Here is a 21607-nt window from a genome sequence, read left to right as displayed (position 1 = left end):
ACTTATGAGAGACTGCAATTTCCATGGTAATTTGAAGCAATTTTCCCTTTGCAAAAAGTAAGGAAAAATATGTACAATAAAATTATCTGCTTCTTTCAGAGCATCTGAGAAACAACAGCTATTATTTACCCGACAAGAGGTTGCATTCCAGGAACTCTAAACATATTTAATATGTTGGCGTTTGAAAAGATGTTTGAGATCCGTCGAGTCATAGCCAATGGTACGCCAGCATTTGTCATCAACTCACAGGACTTCATTATAAGTGTAAATAAAACTTCTACATGTGTGTAACAGCTTTGTGGCTACTGACTGCTGCATTAGTGGGACCAAGAACAGCAACCTTGGCATACTGTGTGCGCAGCCTTGTGCGGTACGGTAAAGTGTGTCCGTGTGTGTGGCGGTGCTCGAGAAATTAGACGGATGCAGTATTAAGGGGTAATTCCTGCTTTCAAGAGAATAAATCCCCCCTCATCTCTGCATCATCACTGCGGGCCTCTACCACACTGCCACCTTCTGCTCCTTCACTCTCTCAGTCTGAGCCCTCTTGTCTTTCGCTTAAGCCCCCACTCAGGCATCATCTCTTGCCGCCACTGTGTTTCCCCATTATACATGTGCACGCTCTGTCCATTTCCATTTATTCGCCAATAAATCCAAGCAGCTGGTCACTGTCTGGAACACTGCACCCTTCCCTTTTCCAGTGTTGCAAACAGGTAACAGTCACACAGACACCTTAACCCCCCACCCCCGCCCGCCACAGCCGACACCATGCTCAAACGCACCAACACACTTCATTGTGTGTCATTGCCGTTATATACCCATGTAACCTGAGTGAATCACGCAGAAAGTCAATGATACACCTGTCCAAAAAAACAGTGGCCAGAAACATTCAACATAGTATTGATCCTTCGGGGCAATGTGATCGATTGAGCATGCGCAAGCCACTCTTGCCGCAGCACTGTTTTTAGTTGGGAGCTTGAAGCCCATGGTGTTCAGAAAATTTTAGCTCTATTGGATTTTAAGGATTTTCGTGTCAGATTGTTTTTTAGTCCCGCTTTTGCACAATTATTGGTTTGTAGAAACTTGATTCAGTGTCTTTTAGGTGGATTTGGCCAGTTCACAGTCTTTTTTTTGTGTGTATTGTGATGTACATCCTGTGTCAGATGCGGTTCCAGTCCTGGAAGAGGTGTTGCTGGTTTTGGAGTACTCATTTTGAGTGTGCTTGTGTGTTTGTCCTAGCTCTCTGAAGGCGGGGTTTCTGTGTAGAAACAAGCTTAATGTAAACCCAGAGGTTCTGCAAGCTAGGCTTATTTCTAAAGTGTTTCCATTACTTCAAATGAGTTTGAAAGAGGGAAAGAACAGGGGCTACAGAGGGAGAGATACAAAGGGGAAGACAGAGAGAGAGAGCGAGAGAGATGTAATCTGTCTCCAATCGATTGGCTGCACCTCTGACCACTCTTGGGATCCCACTATCATTTGTTTCCATCTGCCTGCCTCCTTTCATTTTTTTCTTTCAGTTTAATTCTTTTTCTCCCTATTTTTCTCTTTTAATTCCATTTCAATTAAGGCTGGCTATATTGGCTGGCCATTGGTTAATTGCTTAGGGGCCCTCCTTGGGGATCGCCAGACCTTAACGAGATGACATGATCGGCCCTACGGTACTCTCAGCACTGCGTATGTGTGAGGGAATTATCTGGGTGGTTCTATTGGTTTGGTAGTATTAAATATTACTGTGTGTCTTGCAAGATAATGCACGAGCACAATTATTGTAACCCTGCAAACTACACAGATCAGGCACAACATTATGACCATGTTCCTAATATTGTGTAAGTCTCCCTTGAGCCTCCAAAACAGGTCTGACTCCTCAGAGAATGGACATGGGCCTTCTGAGGGTGTCCTGTGGTGTCTGGCAACAGAATATTGTTAGTGGGGCCTTTGGTTATTCACTTCTCCTGTCAGTGGTTTCATGTTATGCCTGATCAGTGTATATGATCCGTGTGTCATTTGTTCATTTGATATTCCATTAAGAATCCAAAATAAAAAATACTAATAGAAAACATGTTTTTTTTTGTTTTTTTTTTCATCAAATAATAATTTTAGATTCTGCGACCACATATTGCCTGTTAACTATACCTAATAAGAGTTATAACTATTTTTAAACTTCTGCAGAAACCATCAGAGCCGGTGACACATTTCAAAATGACTGGCCAACATAAGGCTGTTACTGTCAGGGCACCATGACTGCCACTAGCTGGTTAGGCATGCTGAGTGGAGTTTTCTGTACATATTTTTTGTCAGAATGCTCATCCCACTGATTTGCAAGTTGATTTAACCGTAACATGCTAGATATTATTAAATGTTGCCTTGACACATAACAATCCAAATTACAGTAAGGCCATCTAAATGTCTTCCAGCCTCTTTTGCTGGTACTTATTATGCACTTTCCCATAAACTTAACTTCATGACCTACACTTGTGTTCTGCAATTGCATTGTTCTGTATTTTATGTAAACTTGCCTTTGTCGGTATATACATTGTGTTTTTCCTTATGTCTGTGTTCATGTATCTGAAGGAGGTTGTGCAGGTGTCTGTGGGCGTGTGTCTCTGAGAGTAGATGTCCACCTCATTCATGCCATCTGCAGTTTTAGATTGATTTATTCTTTGAACACTCCCTGTGCCTCAGGGCTTTGGCTCCGACTCTATCTGAGTGGTCTGTCTGTTGACCAGATAATTACCAAGCTAGTCCATCCCTATCTCCAAGACGTGTTGCAAGCCCCTGTTTACCCTCAGGAAGGCAGACTGATCATTCACACACACGCTTTTGAATCCTGGAATACACGCTTTTCAGCTCCGTCCAGCTCTGTCTGTGTACATGTTCTAGCTTGTTTTCTTGACGTGAGGTCAGAAGCTTTGCAAGAGTGTGTGTGGGATCAGTTGAAACAAGTGTGTCTGGGAGAAGTGTGACTTTGACACACTTTAGCCTTTTCATTTCATTTTAAATTTGTGTTAAATGAGTTGCAAATCTTGTTCTTGAATGCTAAAATTTACCATTAAAACGAAGCGAGCTGCGCTTTTGTCATTTCATGGTATGCTTGTGTGATAGGATTTACTCCCAGACTGGTGGTTGTGGGCCTGTTTTCCTCCAAACACAAAACTGTTTTTGTGTGTCGGAAATTCGTCATGATGAAAAAGTAAAAGGCCAAACCCAAATTGTAAACACAAAACTGAAAGTCAATGAGATCGTTAGGCTGAGCTTTATGTGGTGATGGACAGACAAGTGGATTTAAATTTTCCAACAAAATGGCTGCAATCCAAGAAGGGAGCTGTTTATAGTCGACTATTGCAGAGGCGGTAGTAACGAGTTATATTCACTCGAGTAACTTTTTGAAAAAATGTACTTCTAAGAGAAGCTTGAATGCACCATACTTTTTACTTTTTACTTAGTGTCAGTTTGGCCATTGCAAGGAAGTGGCAACACGTCAATATTTAAACAGTCTATATGGTAACGAGGCTAGAGTATCAACAGTTTGAATTTTAGTGCCTCTAAAGTATCAACATCAACTGTATTTTTGAATATTATATATTTTGCCTATTAAACAGCTATTGTTAGCTATGTACATTTTTTTCCACATTCACTTTTCTTTCACAGCTCTGCATGAGTCAGTTCTCAATTTTTTTTTCTTTGCTATTACGTGGCAGGAAAATTGTAAGCTCAAACAAATCTTATTTGAAAAGTTATCTTCCAGTTAGATTTTGTTTTGATAGGTGTATATTCATTCATTCATTCATTCATTCATCTTCTATACCCGCTTAGTCCTGTTAAGGGTCGCGGGGGTCTGCTGGAGCCTATCCCAGCTGTCTTCGGGCGAGAGGCAGGGGTACACCCTGGACAGGTCGCCAGTCCATCGCAGGGCCAACACAGAGAGACAGACAACCATTCACACTCACATGCAAACCTACGGCCAATTTAGAATCATCAATTAACCTAATGAGCATGTCTTTGGACGGTGGGAGGAAGCCGGAGTACCCGGAGAGAACCCACGCAGACACAGGGAGAACATGCAAACTCCACACAGAAAGGCCAGCCGGCCCATGGATTCGAACCGGTGACCTTCTCGCTGTGAGGCATCAGTGCTAACCACCTCGATAGGTGTATAGTTACAGTTAATAGTGGTTCTAGACACACTTTTAATACTACTAATACTACAATCAGAATCAGAATCAGAATCAGAAAATACTTTATTGCCAAGCAAACGGCTCATATGAATTAGTAGCGACTACTCAGTGTTTATTGGATTGTGTTTTCTGCATTGTTTAAAGGCCAAAGGCTGTCCAAGTCAGATGTTCACACTCTTTTTTTTTTTTGAGATTATATGTTTTTTTTTTCCAAGTGGAAATTACACTAAAGCCTACGGCTTAAGTGATTAATTGCGATTCAAAAGCCAAGCCATAAAAAAAATAGCCCCAGACAAAGAAATAAACGTCAAAAAGTCCACATTTGAGAACTGAATACGAGTGTGTGCTTTATATGCACACACACATCTGGGTTTATAGGGTATAGCCAGACTCCAAACCAACCCAGTGGTGGTTTAGGTGGACTACCCTTGCCAGAGGTCTTAGAGGAATGGGAGTCAAATAAAGACAATAAAAGTCAATAAAAACACAGCAAAAAAATTGAAAGAAAATTTAGGCTGTTGCTATGTCTAGACACACGACCCTGAAAGTATTGTGGTTTAAGCAGACATTTTGCTGTTTGACAGATGTGTAATTTATGGGGACAAAACAAGCAATGTTGGTTGTTAAATGGGACAACGATGTCACATTTAAATCGCTCCTCATTAACATAAATACACCTGACAGCACAATGCTTGATGGGAACAGCCATTATATTAACATAAAATGAAGTTGTGCTGCATACACTGTATGTGTGTAAACAAGGTACACAACAATAAGTGCTCTTAATCCTGAGTGTACCCGCAAAAAACAAAAAACAAAGATACAGCTTTCTTGCAATTTAGGTGTTTAAGGTGAACCTTGCACCTCTGCACTAGCCAGATGACTGCCAATAACGGCAGTGACACATCCAGAGAGCAGCCAGACATGTGACACAACAACACTGACAGCTTTAAACAATAACTCCAGTTAGCTTTCCTACTAAATGTTATTTGTATACAACTTAAAAACAGTGTGTTCTGAAACATTAAGGGATCAGCAAACCCACAACACACAAACATATTTTAATAACACAACTCGGACAACAATGATTTGCAGCTCTTGTCTCTCAGCCTTCCTCTGTGCAGCTGTTCATCGGTTTCTTACAAAGTCCCTTATATTTTGCACTGTTCGCTGTGCTAACACGGGGCCTTCCAACAGCTTTCAGTGGCTGCATTCATTTTTGGTGGCCAGTCTGCCTTTACCTATGTGATCTTTGAAATGCCACATGATTGCAGCAATCTCAGCCTTACACCACATCTTTTTGGTCACTCTTCTGGACTCAAATTCTTGACAAGCAAATTTCCGTGGAAGATATGCAAAGTAGAAGGACAAATGCAAAGAAAACATGCTGGACAGCTGGAGCAATCAAAACCAAATTTATGTTATATGCTCACCAACAAGATTTGTCTAACTCAAACTGTTGGTCAACCTCAGCCGACAGAATACATGCCTCTAATCAGCCATGTCAACAAATTTGCCTGGCCAATATTTGTTCAGGTGGTACATCTTAAAGTCCTCCATCGGCTTTCCTTCTTCCTGTAGTGAATCATTCATCCATTTCAGATCTGATCAGGCCATCTTCTTCCAGATCTGATCAGGCCATCTTCTTCCATTATTCCATGGTCCAACTCATGACCCTCATGTGCTCATATATATATTTTTGAGTAGTGGACAGCATGGGCACTCTGACATATGATGCACTGTGTGTTCTAATGCCTTTCTACCTTAGGCAGCATTGAGGTTGCAAGCTATTTGTACTACAGTAGGCCTTGTTCTCCTAGGTACTCTAGGTTCTTGGCAGGTTGATCAACATATCTGAGAACTTATCGCTGTCAGACAGGCCGACACCATGATGTTGACCACGGTACTGCAGTCCAGACCTGTCCTCTCTTGAAAATGTGTGGCGCATTATGAAGCACAAAATACGGCAATAGAGACCCCCGGACTGTTGAGCAACTGAAGTTGTACATCAAGCAAGAATTGGAAAGAATTCCATCTACAAAGCTTTAACAATTCGGGTCCTCAGTTCCTAAACGCTTACTGAGTATTGTTTCAAGGAAAGGTGACGTAACACAGTGGTAAACATGACCCTGTCCCACCTTCTTTGGAATGTGCTGTGTTTCTGTTCATATATGGCTAAATAGTGCCCTATAGTCCCTTATATATGGGCATGAAAAGTCAGCAGAGTTAAAGGGGAACTCCGGCGCAAAATGTACCTGGGGTTAATAACACATGTGTACCGAGTTCGACCGTTCTCTGATATTTGTTTTCATGCATTTGTTTTGTTTGTCAAATGTGACCAGTTTTCTTGCAAACCGCTAATTAGCGTATAACGCTAGCCTTCGGGGCACATGTACACATGAAAAGAAATCGCTATTTCTGTACCACTAACAAGGCTCACAATATCACCACACTTACATGGTAGCATAACTAGGGTCTCTACATGTAAACCGAAGCATTGAGAACTTTGCAAGTATACAGGCAGTTTATTAAAAAAGGAATACAGTACCGTTCGCGTCGGGCTCGCATATCCAGGCGGGCGCCATCTTGGGGAAACTGAACTGTCTGTTGCCGGAAGAAAGCACTGAGAGCATAGGAAAGAGAGTTCAGTTTCCCCAAGATGGCGCCCGCCTGGATATGCGAGCCCGACGCGAACGGTACTGTGTTCCTTTTTTAATAAACTGCCTGTATACTTGCAAAGTTCTCAATTCGGTTTACATGTAGAGACCCTAGTTATGCTACCGTGTAAGTGTGGTGATATTGTGAGCCTTGTTAGTGGTATAGAAATAGCGATTTCTTTTTATGTGTAGGTGTGCCCCGAAGGCTAGCGTTATACGCTAATTAGCGGTTTGCAAGAAAACTGGTCACATTTGACTAACAAAACAAATGCATGAAAACAAATACCAGAGAACGGTCGAACTCGGTACACATGTGTTATTAACCCCAGGTTCATTTTGCGCCGGAGTTCCCCTTTAACATTAATGTAAAAATGAGACTTAACTTTGAGAAAAGAATGAAACCGTTATTGATTATATTGCTGGGTGCTACTTTCTGTACAAACCTTTGATTTCAATCTCATCCAGGGATTTCCCCTGCGGGCATGAAAGATGTCCCTTTTCCATGGACAAAATCTGTTTGGAAATCTAGGCCAGTTGTGTGGTGCAAAATCTTAGTGTATACGGATGTCGTGACCCAGGGAATCTGCAACCTGATCCAGTTCATTGCTTTTCTAATTGAGGACTTGTGACAGTGTGGCAACATGCTTCCTGAGTTGTGTTGACCTGAGGTGCTCAGGGAATTTTACTCCACACTGGATTGCTTGAACACGCAAACAGTCCTGCACTCTGTTGTGCCTAAGTGATTTTGGTCTTGCAAACAGGAAGATATTTGTGGCACAAACACCACATTCAGATCTCTTACTGGTTAGTAGTAAAAGGGCATCCGCCACACTTAGTGTTAGCAGAACTGCAACCTTTCTCCCTCTTTTTCCTATGATCTCAATTCGGGTGAAATAGTTGCAGGGCTTCTGTTCAGTCTTTGATAACCCCTTAGCTACGTCTTCATGGAACTGTGAGTCATCTCTCTCATAAAAACTTTTGAGAGGCATTTTTAAAACCTCTCCAGCACACCTTCGATTGAACACAATGATTTGGGAAAGGGTAACCTTTGCAAGTTCAGCATAATTCTGAGGGGTGTCTTCCTCCTTCAAGCTGTAAAGGGTGCTTTCAGCAGATTTCTCAAGGTACAGATGAAGTATCTCAACATCTTCAGTGAAGGGTAATGTTGACGGTTTGTTATATTTTGCATCACTCAGTGTGTTCAGGGCGCTGTGAGACACTAACTTAGCCCACTTGGAGGTGTAGAGTTTCTTGAAAATGTCAGTGGACTTGATCAGCTCTTCATCTTCTACCATGAGGGCTAGAAGGATGCTATAGATTTTGTGTAGTGTGTGTCCCAATTTCAGTGCAAGGCGTGTTGTTTGTTTGAGAGTTGCTCTTCATCAAAACCGGAAACTTTCTTTACTGCTTGCGCAACTCTCTAGAAGTTTGCTGGTTTAATAGCATCCTCTAGGTTATGGATTGAGAACTGTGTTTGCAGACATAACTATAGACGGCCCACTTCATGAAGCTTCTGTTGCATGTATTCAGACTTTGTTGGGTCCTGTCCGTGTCTGTTGAAGAGTAACTGGGCAAACTGGATGAGAGAAAAGTCATTCTACGCAACTGAGAAAATCTCATCTTGTTTCATGATACTCAGGGGCTTCCACACTCCACGTGAGATCTGCTGACAGGACGCAGACTCTTGAGCAACAGTCAAACCTAGTACTGTGGTTTTTCTGTTTTGCAGGGGCATCAGCTGACATGTCTCCACAGTTCCTTCAGAATTTACTATCCTTGACAGTACATTTTTTTATTTTTCTTGACTTTCATTGCTCCAGTTTCTTCTTTTAAAATTGTAGAGTTGTGCCTAAAATTTACACCAAGCGTTCAGCATCTCGCCTTATCCATTTCACCTCGTGATATTGCTGCGCGTAGTGTTTCTGTGCTGTGTTGTGTGAACTTTCGGTAACAGTGTTGCAGTTAATTAATTAATTTAAAGCCCTACAATGCCTCCTTTGTTTTTGAAATTATTACATATATATTTTATGATTACGTATGTAGTGTAGCGACCCTGCAGTAATGTTCTTGTTATAATGTTTAAATTCTGTGATTTTTGACTGTCTGTGAATGTATATGGTTTGGACAGGTATGCAGTTGGATAAGAAAGCGAGGGGGCGGGGTGAGGTGAGGAAGAGAGAGTCAGATAAGTTAATTGTCATTGTTGTTGTTTTGGCGTAGTTACGGGGGGAGTCTGGAACGTAACCCCCGTGATTGACGAGGGTCCACTGTACAACGACATTTCGTTTTGCAGCATCTCTTGTAGCAGCTACATGTCACAAGCATAGAAAAAAATAAAGGTAAGGGTAATGATTCTTGTTTGTGAAGCTTAGATTCACTCTCTGGCTTATCTTTCTGTGAGGAGTTGATAGAATTAGGCGAATTTGACATTTCAGCTTCATTGTCATTTTCAAGATATGTCCAACATTTTGAAGTACCTGGTACAACTGGAACACCTGTGCCTGCCTTTTTAGATGTTCCAATATCAGGTATTACTGGTTTTACTTGAATCTTTCAAGCTTTTGATTCCTTAGGCATTAGGGGAATGCTTGCATCTGAATCCTCATCGTGATCTTGTGGTTCTGGTGAGTCTGGTATGTAATCCTCGTCAGACATCTTCTGATCATCATCTAATATTTGGCCTTGTTCAGAAGTTGATATATTATCTTTATCTGATGACAGACCATCCTCAGAACATTTAGCAAACAGTTGCTCCTGAAATTGTGAAAAACTCCATTAGAGTGTTTATCTTATGTAAACAGTGTTTTATCTTATGCAGCTGGATTCTAACAAAATTGATGTGGTCACAAGATTACACAAAAGTCCATCTTGACAATCTATGGACTTGTGGTTTGAACCAATCAGCGTCCTGCGATGTGTTTAGTGTGACAGTCTATGTTGATGATGACAACAAACAATCTGGTTGGCTGTAAGTGCCTTCCCTTTTCAAGCTGTTGCCAAGGATGACTTCCCAGACGGTTCTGTTTAACAACCATTTAGTACTACTTTAATGCAGGGGCGGTACTCACTTGTGACTGGTGTTGGAAGTTATCATCTGTAATTTGTCCGAGGCCGGATTTATGCCTGACTCCTGAACAAACTGTAACAGATTTTGAATATATGGATTTTAACACTGCAAGTCTATTTTTCTCCTATTAACATGCATCATATTCTGGATGACTTGGCAAAGCAAGCCTATATTAATTATAAGTTATTATTAATTGTCTTTTTTCTTTCGTTGCCATAAAAGGAGCAGTATCTCAGGCATGACGTCATATGGTGTGATCAAGGAAGTGATTACTTTGGAGCTAAAAACAATCTGAGTAACTACTTAAAGCAAGTGGAGGCTAATCATCTGACGATATTATTAGCCAAGATAAAACTTGACTTCAGCACAGACACTCAACATTCAAGCCATGTGGGACGTGGCAAACTCACTGTATATTACGGGAGGGAGGTCAGTCATACATTAAAGCCCAGCACATATACTATCTGTCTATAACCATTTGCCACAAACTGTTCCAATCCATGAAATGGATTAACAATTAATTGTACTTGTGGACTGATTCTGACTATTCAAAGTGTTCACCTACAATGGAGACCAAGAGTTAATGTACAGGTAGGTGGAAATTCCTGCTAGGCATTGCTGCCTGTCGCAGCAAAAAAATTAAATAAAAATACCAATCTATAATTTAACCATCAGTATCTTGTGTGTATGACAACATACCATATTTGTTAAAATTAGATGGAGAATAGACAGTGTATAGATTCTATTTTCTAGAGCATTACTTTGTTTCGCCACGGCCAGTCTGAGTCGCCATAGTTGTATGTAATCTCCTCTCCTGGACGTATGTCTCGTGTTGCAGATAAACGGAGATGGGGCTTCCCTTTAGCAGTTATGTACTTGATCGTGGCATTTGGGTTGATGTGGTCATCATTCACAAGTCTACCATGTGACCCATCCTCTTTTGCTGCATCAATATGACAAAAAACACAAGTAATTCTTCATTTTAAATTAACTTTCTATACATAGCTGACTTAGTTATTTGAAGGGCAAGAACCGTTAAACAACTATTAATACATGTCCAGCATACCTAAAGCTATGTTTCATTTAATTTGGTTTAAAGTCAGCACTCACATACGTACCACCACAGTTTTCCATCAAAAATGGAACTCGAACAAAAACACCTTGAGGCTGTCATGATAAACTCTCACTCTCCATTCGCATTCCTCCTTGCTGATAAGTTCGCCTCTATACTGCAACAAAAAGTCCTTCTTGGAGAACATACCACAACCCAGTGAACACACAATAACAAAAATACATATTGTTGTTTACCAAGTATTTAAACAAATAAGACACACAGTATTTAAGATTCAACTTACCTTTAGTAGTATTTATATATTTTATGTTCAGTCCCATGTTGTCCCTGCAAGTGTGTGCTTAAAATTTTGCATTGTCCTTCGGATTTATGCGTCTTCAGCTTTCCATGACTTACTCACCATGTCAAAAGCCTGAATTACAAAAGAAAATTATTGTGAGGATTAGCATGTTCATGTGCAGGAAAAACATTTTAGAATACTGAAGTCTACGCCTAGACTAGCGATATACATGTTGCATCTGGACAGAGGTTAAATGTCGAGCTAATAATAGCAGCATTCACATTCAATGTATTACAAGATCAAGAAATATTTTACCAGCTCCATTGTAGTTTCTTTATTGCATCTTCAAGGACTAGTAGAGCAGAGTATATAAGAATAATAAGCTGGTGGTAGTCAGCATATGAACTAAATGAACTTCATCCTGGCTCTCAAAACTCAATTTTACAAGAGATCTCCTATTGTACTGAACTGTCCCCAGGTTGAGACAGTTAGTTTAACTGAAACAGCTCCACAGAACCTCTTTTAGGCAAGATGTCCTGACCCGCACAGATGGAGCCAGGGAGCCATGTGACTCATCATCCTTAGTCTCTGTATTTCCTTCTCACTCACTGCCCTTGTCCTGCTTCTTCAAACAGGAACTTAACTGAAGTCTTCTTCTCAATATGTTTACACTAAAGCTAATGACGGCATAAACAGGGCTGCAGCATTACCTGATAGCTGTGTGGTAGCAGGTTAATATTTCAATCTCATAACTTCAGCAAAAAACAGGGTTTGGGTTGGTATCACTGCGGTGCTTACAACTTCAGATCAGTTTCTGATCATTTTATCATTTTAACAAACTATGTAATTCACCAGCTGTAAAATGGAAACTAAAACAACCCCTACTAACAACATGAGAAAATCAACTTAGTGTATCTCAAATAAAAAAATAAAAATAATTAGCCACATAATGTAAACTAACATACTTTTAGGTCTCAGTTGCCATTACATAACCTGCCTCTGTGTACAAAAACAAAAAAAACATATAATTCCTCTTCATCCTCAGTTACAAAAAGTTTAAAGATCACATCAATATTAAAAGACATTTTTAACTGAAATAACACCACACCCTACACCCAGTTTCATAATAAATGTTTACGCATGGGAAAATATGTCAGATAAGCACATTTAACAAGAGAAATTAACTAATTAAATATATGTAGCCCCAGGTTGACTTAGCCCAGTTAACCTGTGGCTACAGCCATCCCCTAGTTAGATTACCAGCTACTTGAAAAACGTACAACAACACAATATCATTACCCACACATGCAACACAAACTGCACCAGTGAACATCCAGGGATTGGATATAAAGTATTATATTAGTGTTTTTAGCCTGTGTTTTGTCTTTGCTGATTTTAGCCTCTGTGAGGCACTTTGTATTGCTTTTAGTATGAAAAGTGCCATACAAATAAAATTTGATTTGATTTGATTTGATGATAAACACCATGGGTGGATATAAATACCTGGGTGTTCACCTGAACCATAAACTGGACTGGTTGGACAACACGAATGACCTATACAGGAAGGGACAAAGTCGCCTCCACCTGCTGAGGAGACTGAGGTCCTTTGGGGTGTGTAGGACACTACTCAGGACTCTTTACGACACTGTGGTTGCATCTGCAACCTTCTATGCTGTGGTCTGCTTGTGTGGCGGAGTCACAGAGAGGGACAAGAATAGACTGGGCAAACTGATCAGGAGTGCCAGCTCCATCCTGGGCTATCCTCTGGATTCAGTGGAGCAGGTGGGGGAGAGGAGGATGTTGGCTAAACTGTCAAACATCAGGAACAACCCCTTTCTTCCCCTGTGTGAGACAGTTGGGACTTTAGGAAGCTCCTTCAGCCAAAGACTGCTACACTCACAGTGCAGCAAGGAGCGCTTCCGGAGGTCTTTTGCCCCCTTAGCAGTGAGACTCTTTAACATCAGCATTTCTTAGCTTTGCTGCTGAGCTTCTTTTCAGGACCTACAAGAGCACAGTATATACAACTCACCCCTGTCATTATCTCACGTCTTTCTAGTGCAATACTTGGTGCAACTCTTATTGGAGTTTGTTTTTATTCATGATATTCATGAATGTCAATATGTATATTTAACGTCCTTACCACCTCAACCCTAAATTTACACTAGTTGGTTATTTCAACTTCTGGTCAGCTACTGAAAACCTGATGCAATATGTAAATATTTTTTGTTCCATAACGTATTTACTTCTATATAGTTTCTCTTGTCTACCTTATTGTCTACCTTATTCAATTTTTGTATCTTTTTTTGTATCTTGCACTGTTGTTCCCTGCCACTAAATAAAGTCCTATCTTATCTTATCTCTTATTATGCATTTTTGCATTTTTCAAAAACACCAAACCTATACGTAAAAGGTTTAATAATGCTTAATTAGGCTTAATGAGGAGGGATTGGCTCTTCAAAACGTAGTTACCACAAACAAAAAAGCATAAGTGCCTCCAGTAGCTTAGATATCAAAAATTGGACAATCTTACCGTCTAATCCAGTGTTTTTCAACCACTGTGCCGTGGCACACTAGTGTGCCATGAGAGATCGTCGGGTGTGCCGTGGGAAATTATGCAATGTCACCTAGTTGATCTAAAAAACATTTTTTGAAAACGAATTCATTATTATCTGCAAATAATATGCCATTGTCAAGTGTCTGTGTGTGTATATCTGTCTGTGTATAAATATAAGACTTTTTTCTTTGTGTTTATTTGATTCCTATTCAAGAAACTTTGACAAGAATCACTTAATATTGTTAACAGGGGTCGAGTTAACCGAGTATTTTCAGTCGTTTTTTTTTTAAATGTGACGGAAAAATCTGAAGGCCATCCGTCATTTTGACAGATTGCAATTCACACCCCTGACCACTTGGTGGCGAGTGACCTTATTAATTGGCTCTTGTCTCTCATCGCAGTTTACGTTCCAAACATCACATAACTTTTGTCGGTGCACGATTTCCTGGTACACCGATTACACTGATGCACACGTCAGAGCTCGGCTAACCATAGACCATAGATATTGTATATCTATGGTCTATGTCATATATGAATTTGCATACCACCGAAGCACATCAACCCTACGGTACCGTTTAAGAGCTGTTTACGCTAGCAGTCCCGTTCCGAGTACGGACAAGACGTGTCGGCACCCTAAACTTTTTTTTTTTGTTACCATTGAAAGTCAACTGTTCTGAAAAAAGTACTTAAAGTTAATGAAACTTTAATGAAAATTAAATGCTATTGAATATGTCTTTATTATCATTTAAAAAATTAAAGTGACGGGTCAAAATAGATTATGACGGAATTTTTATGACCATGTCAGTCAAAATGACCGACAACGAAAAAGTCTAGCGCAACCTCTGATTGTTAATGTAGGCTACAGAGTTTCATTTTTTTAAATAACATTTTCGGTTGGTGGTGTGCCTTGTGATTTTTTCAATGAAAGAAAATGTACCCTGGCTCAAAAAAGGTTGAAAAACAGTGGTCTAGCTCCTGTTTTCAACAAAACAACTGGTTAGTGTGCAGAACTGCATGAGGCACAATTTCTCCTGCACGTAAGTCTCTTTCCCTCCGAGCTACACCGACAATACTGCAGCCAACATTCGCTCTTCCACCGAAGGTGGTGTCAGTAAGACAGGCAACGAGCAGGAATGAATGCTGATGTTTAAAACATTTATACATATTCCTGTGCCCCAACAAAATTGTATGGTGGCTAATAAATTAATCATTTATTTAAAAATTAAGAAAGTTAATATGTTAAAATGAGTAGGCCTACTGATTGCGTTTTACACAAGAAAGATTGATTAAAAAAAAAAATTGCAAGAAAATGTAAAAATGTACTTTACTCACAAATATTCATGCTTACCTCTGCGTTTTTTGAATATGTCTGTGATGGCTCCAGCAGCTTTCAATTCTAAGTTTTAAAAGGGGGGGGGGGGGGGGGGGGGGGAGACACTCTGAGGGGGGATCCTTGGAGTTGACGTCATTTAGACTCCACCCACACTTTTAACTAGCCAATCACAAAAATGGGCACCGAAATGAGGCGTGTGGATCAGAAATGTGTATGAAAGTGCAGTACCAAGAAAATTGATAGAGTGCACTGTTCTATACACTGGGATACAATGAAAATCAGGTCAAATGGTCCAAAATACTTAAAATGTTATTTATACTTAAACAAATCAGAATATGCTGTTTGAAATCTGAGGAAATCTGTGTTGTCCTCAAATTCCTGTGCACACGCACACACGCACACACACCCACCCACACATATTTTGAAATGAGGCTTCAGCAGGTCAACACTGTCTGAATTCTTTCTTTGTCTGGGTTTTGACCATGCAGGTCTTTCTCTCTCGCTCTCTCATTCTCTTACTTTCTCAATTAGAACAAATGCCAAAAGTGTACCAAATTTCCCTGGCAATTAAATTGCAAGGCCGCAGAGGGAGAGGCGAGCGAAGCAGAACAACTTGAAATAGCTTATAGAAAGGACTCCCAGGCCCTTTAATTACACCACTATTGATTGCTATGTGCAGGTTTCCCACATCCACTAACTGCTTTTTCTTCTGCATTTAATATCCAGCCAGGAATGCCACTGAGATGCTTCTGTACTTAGACTCTGATTATACATATCGGGTCTTTTTATTTCGTCACACTTGCGGTTTAATATATGGGTCCAGAGGTGGTAGAAAAAAAAAAAGGTAATTGCAAGACTTGATTCCTATTATCCATTTTTAGATCTACTTCTGTTCTTTTAAAAAACAGTATTCTGAAATGGTTTCGCTTGTCTTATGTTCCTCAAACTTTAAATGTATTCTTTTTTCTCCCACTATGTTAGAAAAGTTTTTCTTCTGTCAGTAACTGGGCAAATGGTTAAAGGTTGTTAGCCTGAGCTGAGGTGTGGCAGTGCTTTGAGCTAAAAGAGACTCACCGTAATAATCTTAAAATGACATTACAATATGCATGCAGCTAAAATGCTTTCCCATTATTTTAGTGTGTTAGAATTGTATCAGTTGCTAAGCAAACTAAGGATGATGGGATTTATTTGATTATAAACCAAATTGCTGAAGAAACAGAAAGTTTGACCTTCCTTTTTATTTGACAGAGATGGAGACATTTCACCAAAAATCATTAATGTCATTGGCACGCTACAGGAAAAGTCACCATTTCACTCGGGAACAAAGTGGTGAACTCTCTGTCTAGACATTTATCGTGCTTACATGTGTGCCAGTGTCCCATTTATGAAGCTTGGTTCATATTGAGGATACAAAATACAGAAAAATCTAGTTATTCTTATACATACGTATACACAGGCCAATCAGAATCAGAGTGTTTGGGCTAACTTCATATGGGGTTGGGCTTGCAATATTTTTTTTATTTTTTTTTTTTACTAAGAAATAATTGCCATACAAAACCACAATTTTACAAGTACAAATCAGACAAAATACTGACTAGTAGTGATCTTTGTACCTTTTTGCTAAGCTGTTACCTAAACTAAATGAAGCTAATCTAATCATTTTCAGATTTGTACTTGATGCACTAACGTGAAATTTCTGACTATTTAAGTATTCCCGTAGGTCATTTTGGAAGACAGTTGCATGACTTGTTTTGTAGTCTCCTTCCTTGGTAAATGGTGCTAAATAGTGTAACAGTGTGTTTGACATCACAATTAATCTGAGTCTCAATACATGGTAAAAAAAAAAAAAAAAACAGGACACATTGTCAATTGTTACTCACTGTTTTGTTGTTAAAAATAATGCAATCTCTGGGAATAATAGGTTTTCCATTACATTTAGCTTGTGGAAAGCATACACAGTGCCTTTAAATAGTCTCATCAACTTTCAAAACTTAACTTAGAGTCACCTCTTACCTGTAGAAGCAGCCCTATCTGTAAACCCATTCATCATGAGGGAGAATTACTCTATGACAAATCTCTCTCCCCGCTCTCTGTGCGTACGTCTGCAGATTGAATACACAAACGGGCCACATGTCCCATCCCTCCTCTTTAGCCGGAGTCATTTGTGCCAATGTCAAAAGTGATAAATGGGTTATGTGGCGCCTATGAGAGAAAGCAGTGAATTTTTATAATGTATTAAACAGGAGCGAGAGGGCAAGCAGAGAGGACGGCGGGGAGGGATGGACGGCGGCGGTGTAGCTGGAAAAGTGGGCTGTCATGGTGTAGCGCTGGGCTGTAGGCAGGGGACTTCTGTCACACACAGTTTGAGCCCCTGCCTCACATCTTTACTGGCACTTCGTCTATATTTCCCTCAGATATCCAGCCATCAGCCCCCCTAGAGCTCACAGCCGTCCAGCAAGGCAGTCGAGCTGGCAGACACAATACCCAGTGACCGCCCTGTCAAATGCATCATATGGCACTCGGTGTGTTTGAGTGTCTTCTTTTCCTGTCTTTGTGAGAGCCACTTGGAGTTGCAGAGCTTTATATGAAGGTTTCCTAACTGAGGTCATTTTCATGTTCCTTATTTTTCACTGGCTGATTTAAGGTTGATAACATGGAGCTAACCCAAACCCTTTGCATTCAAGAGGGATGTGGATACTAATGGACATACAAATATGTGTGTGCGTAAGCTGGTTTAGTGCTAAATACAAATGAAATAAAACACAACAATAATATCCTCTAGATTTTCTAGCCTTCCTCTGAAACTGAAAGTACTTCTTTACCGTTAGTTCAGTTGGTTCTGGTCACGTTGTTTTGCACACGATATCAGACTGCTACGCTGTGGTGCTCTGTGCAGAAAGCGTGCACAAGAAAATCTGGCAAAAGCAGCTCATGTCACTCAACTTTTCTTGGCTTTCCACTTTTTAAAAACAAATAATCACTTTATTTCTCTGTATTACCGGATATTGCGGTGCATATGGAAGCTTCCAGTGTTCGAGGTCTAACCAGAGTTTTGTGCTGGTCTCTAAAAACGTTAGGGCGGAGATCGGTAAATAATAACTTCTGTGCCCAAGTCATGATGCGCGCACAATACCACTGATAAAATATTCTGTATGCCCCAAATGATATCTGAGTTTATATGCATACTCAGAGGTCGGATCTGGAGGGCTGGCTTGACATGCATGTGGAGACGCATTTTAATGCCAAGTAAATAGCTTGTATTTACAAAGTGCTTTTCTGCCTATTGGTACCCACTCATTCACACAAGCACACATATTCTCACACAAGTGGCAAGCACTGGCAGCAACTCTGGGTTCAGTGTCTTGCTCTAGGACACTTCGTCATGTGGTCCATGTACCGGGGATTAAACCGCTAACCCTCTGATTCGTGGACAACCCACTCATACTGTGTGTAAAGCTTGACTTTGGGGGCAGTTCCAAAAGCAGGAAGCAGGAATATGAGTTAGACAAATACCAAGGATTGGCTGCGGCTTTTCCGGTTCTTTTCTAGAAGAACTAGAACGGATGTGGAAGGGCAAGTCGACAGTTGTCCACATGGTGGTAGGATCACTTGGGCCAGTGACCCTCCCCCCACCAAACTGGAGCTCCAGCAGATCTGTCTGGAACAGTGGGGTACTAGGTAAGATGCTGCACAGGTTCCTCAAGCTCCCAGGTTCTTCTTGTAGAGGGCTTGAGCTTGAAGGAAAAACATATCACAAAAAGTGAAATGAGATTTTTTCTTTTTTATTACCTTATTGTTGACATAATAGTTCTACAAAGCATCACATTCTCTGTACTTTCTCTGTATGAATGTGTACATAAAAGGAGGAAGCACAGAAAATTGCCTTTTTAAGCTGCATGTAAGGTGATTGGTATTCATTGCTACACTTCAGAACCTCAGCTCTCTGTAATTGGAGAAATCCCACATACACACCACGCGGCCACAGAAAGAGGAACAGGCTGATCAGAGCAGAACAAAACACGATGGAGTCTATAATTATTTTAGTGTCACTCCAGCTGACCATCATGTTAATCACATAGGATAAAAGGTACATACCCGGTGCATTTTCATAAAATTATCCATGAATCTACTGGTACTACTTCCACTAGTGGACCCAAAGGGCTGGTAGAGTAGATAGTAAACGGCCTTTTATTTAAATAGAGCCTTTCTACCTGGGGTTGGTTCACTTTACAGTCACAATGACAAACAAGTACTGGGATCAACTCTGGGTTCAATGGTCGGCCTCAAGCAGATGACGACTAGGTTTCTACCTGGTAAAAGGGAGTTTTTCCTTTGAGACAATTTCTATTGTTATTGGTGCTATATAAATAAAATTTTAACTATTTGAACTGAATTGCTCAAGGACATGTCCATGTACCAGAAATCGACCCAATCCGAGAGTTGTTTTGGAGAGAGTTGGGCAGTATTTGGAACATGTTGTCTTTTCCCTCTGTATCATCCTAAATTGGATTTATTTTTTACTTTTTCCTAGAGCGAAAGAAGATAACGCTGACTGTTGCAAACCAATTGTCCTTCAAGAAGATTTACAACGTTGTGGGATACCTGAAAGGAAGGAGGAACCCAGGTTTGTAAAAAAAAATCTTCTCATGGTTTTAGGAGTATTAGTATTTGGATGTTTTAGCAGTGACAACCAAATGCAGAGCTAGACCAAACCCATGAGGCCATCGGTGACACTAAACCACAGCCGGTGCTTGCTGGACTGTTAATAATTTGTCCTGGCATGTTCTGTAGTTACCGTTGGGTTCTTGCCATCTCAAGGTGTCAGCAGAGGCACAGATTCTTGTTCATGCCAGTAATTCTCTGCTTAGCAGTACACAGTTCATTTACTCACCAAATCCAAAAACTTGATCTCCTTTGGTTTGGCTGAAGTCAAGCAGCTGAAACTGCCAATAAGAAGTGGACGTGAGTAAATGTAAAACATGTGCGTCCTCTTACTGGTTGTATTGGTCACATAAAAGGCTACACCCAGTGAGTTCAGTTTATCATATATGCTGAAAATTGGGAAATGACAAGCATGACTTTGGGAGCAGTTGCCAGAGGACCAGCAAAGGACTCTAGGAAGTTTGAACTTTGCACAGTAAAGAAATAGTCCAGTAGTATTTTGTTTTAACTGGTGAGTTTAAATATGCAGGTAGACACATATTGTTTTTAATTTAAAATACTATTTTAAATGAAAGGTTTCTGTATATATAGTATTTTGTAAAACTTAAAACTGTTTCTGAACACTAGATTTAACTATAGGGTGATGTCATTTAGTGTGAAAATTAGACATTTTTTAGAGGAAACTCCAAAATGATTTTTTCCTTGCAGTGATGGCATGCAATCATCAGCAACATTTCAACACTTCGGCATCTCAGTAACGAAGCAAATTATAGGAACTAGATGTACCAGCCCTGTGCTCCACAAATATCCTCCCTCTGAAGGAGGTTATTAAGTATAGGCCAACTGAATGACTTATGTTACTGTGTTCGTGCTCAGAGCTCTGGCACTTGGGCTTGTTAGAAAAGACCAGCAGCTCATACCTACGAACAAATCACACTCATCACAGTTGGTATAGCTAAAATGTTTCATCCACGTCCAACCCTTTTTTTTTTCCAAACCCTCACTATGCACTATATACACTATATTACCAAAAGTATTCGCTCACCTGCCTTTACTCATTCTATGAACTGAAGTGCCATCCCATTCCTAACTCATAGAATTCAATATGATGTCGGTCCACCTTTTGCAGCTATTACAGCTTCAACTCTTCTGGGAAGACTGTCCACAAGGTTGAGGAGAGTGTTTATAGGAATTTTTGACCATTCTTCCAAAAGCGCATTGGTGAGGTCACACACTGATGTTGGTCGAGAAGGCCTGGCTCTCAGTCTCCGCTCTAATTCATCCCAAAGGTGTTCTATCGGGTTCAGGTCAGGACTCTGTGCAGGCCAGTCAAGTTCATCCACACCAGACTCTGTCATCCACGTCTTTATGGACCTTGCTTTGTGCACTGGTGCACAGTCATGTTGGAAGAGGAAGGGGCCCGCTCCAAACTGTTCCCACAAGGTTGGGAGCATGGAATTGTCCAAAATGTTTTGGTATCCTGAAGCATTCAATGTTCCTTTCACTGGAACTAAGGGGCCAAGCCCAGCTCCTGAAAAACAACCCCATACCATAATTCCTCCTCCACCAAATTTCACAGTTGGCACAATGCAATCTGAAATGTACCGTTCTCCTGGCAACCTCCAAACCCAGACTCGTCCATCAGATTGCCAGATGGAAAAGCGTGATTCATCACTCCAGAGAACGCGTCTCCACTGCTCTAGAGGCCAGTGGCGGCGTGCTTTACACCATTGCATCCGACGCCTTGCATTGCACTTGGTGATGTGTGGCTTGGCTGCAGCTGCTCGGCCATGGAAACCCATTCCATGAA

At 40.6% G+C, this 21607-nt stretch overlaps 1 protein-coding gene across 1 annotated transcript in view; it reads left to right on the top strand.

Moving 5' to 3' along the window:
* Nucleotides 1-21607, top strand: part of naaladl2 (N-acetylated alpha-linked acidic dipeptidase like 2) — a 372313-nt gene that overhangs the window by 211190 nt on the left and 139516 nt on the right. Inside the window, exon 9 of the mRNA XM_084547593.1 lies at nucleotides 19667-19759. Coding sequence (XP_084403719.1) covers nucleotides 19667-19759 — 93 coding nt within the window. The remainder of the gene's footprint in view (nucleotides 1-19666; nucleotides 19760-21607) is intronic.

Source organism: Chelon labrosus, assembly GCF_963514085.1.
Source record: "Chelon labrosus genome assembly, chromosome: 7".
Taxonomy (NCBI): Eukaryota; Metazoa; Chordata; class Actinopteri; order Mugiliformes; family Mugilidae; genus Chelon; species Chelon labrosus.
This window is presented reverse-complemented; position numbering and strand designations above follow the sequence as displayed.